This window comes from Amphimedon queenslandica, unplaced genomic scaffold (genome assembly GCF_000090795.2).
Source record: "Amphimedon queenslandica unplaced genomic scaffold, v1.1 AMPQUscaffold_12598, whole genome shotgun sequence".
Classification (NCBI taxonomy): domain Eukaryota; kingdom Metazoa; phylum Porifera; class Demospongiae; order Haplosclerida; family Niphatidae; genus Amphimedon; species Amphimedon queenslandica.
The window spans coordinates 24881-26395 of NW_003547166.1; the positions used below are offsets into that span (position 1 = coordinate 24881).

A 1515-nucleotide genomic window follows, 5' to 3' on the forward strand; every position below is an offset into this window, starting at 1 on the left:
TAAAGTACACAAAGCTATATTGAAGAAACCTCCATTGATAGACGATTTTAAATTACTAATTATTTCATGCAATTCCGATCTAAAGGCAAAGCTAGAAAATTGTTTGGTTTTACCTGATGTATTAGATGTAGTAAAAGGAGAGTGTTCATTGACTGATATTAGTCTATTGGAAGCTATAGTTGAAGAATTTGAAGTCGCTGAAGCTGAGAGATACATTGAACAATACAAGACAACACTGGAAGGGTTTTGTCAGTCAATGTCAATTGATCTTTGCTTGAAGGAGAAGTTTGATGCTGTCAATACAAGTCCTTCTCTTAAATGTGAATCAGCAACTTACGTCTTTGACTGGAGACCTGATGAGAAGAAATTGAAAGACATTACCGATATTCTTTCCAAAACGTCTGGTAAATTTGTGAAGATAAAGTATATTGATACTGGATACTCCATTGTGGTCACTTGCTCCTTCCCTCACTCTCTCACTGGAGCTCTCGTTATAAAATTGAGTGAGAATCTTGAATTATTAATAAAGAATGGTCTAATAAAGCTTACTGTTGGATACTACACAATATGGAAGAAACAAAAGATACAAGTATGTGTATATATACTGTCAGTAATCACCGTATAGGGGGTATATTTTCCGAGGAAATATTTCACGAAAATCACCTTTCAACCTATTCACAAAAAATTTTTGCATTTTTCTTCTACTGACCATTATTATGATTAAAAAATAATTTTCACAGATAAAAATTTTCACAAATTTTTTAAAACCATGAAATTAGTGAAATTAAATCCCTGTGAAATATACCCCCTATATGGTTTCATTATATACTGTATTATAAAGGAAATACAGGAACCACTGGAAGAGGAGGTACAGGAGATAAAGAGACAACCTCATGATACAAAGGTATAATAATTTGTGTTTGATTATTATTATAATCAATAGAGACAGAAAGAACTTAAAGAAACTGCAAATCAACTAACAAAGATGCTTAGTGAAAAAGAAAAGGTACTTGTTTGTTGGTGTTACATGTATAAGAGGAATTAATACTTCAATGTATAAGAGCTAATTGTTGAGTGTGTTTTTGTATTAGTGTAGCTTATTGATAGATTATTTATCACTTCATGTTTCATTATAAAAATACTGGTATGTATATGTAGGAACTAAAAAAAATGAAGGAAAAAATACAAGAACTGTCATTAATAAAGGAAACTAAGGTTAGTGATAAAGTAATATCAAATTACCATTGAGCATCTTAAAATGATGGGTTTTAAAACACCAAATGCACCCATAAATATGGGCTAAAATTCCTCCAATATTACCCGCTATATGTGATAATTTTAAATAAGTGTTGATCAAAATAATAATATAGTTATAGTTATTAGTATATAGTGTAATACTTATTTACTGATAGGAGGATCAATATGAAGAGGAATTAAAGGAAGTAATAGAAGCAATCAAAGATTTAGAAGAGAAACTACAAAGTAATTATACACAATATGGCATATAATAGTACC

General features: G+C 30.2%; 1 protein-coding gene across 1 annotated transcript; it reads left to right on the forward strand.

The window, feature by feature from the left end:
- Positions 1-6: 6 nt before the first annotated feature.
- Positions 7-1482, forward strand: LOC109587363 (uncharacterized; the record flags this gene model as incomplete). The annotated part of the gene is made up of 5 exons (XM_020003603.1): positions 7-589; positions 842-904; positions 944-1006; positions 1159-1215; positions 1413-1482. Coding segments are annotated over exons 1-5 (586 nt in total), but the record flags the coding sequence as incomplete, so codon positions are not given.
- Between the last annotated feature and the right edge of the window lie 33 nt (positions 1483-1515).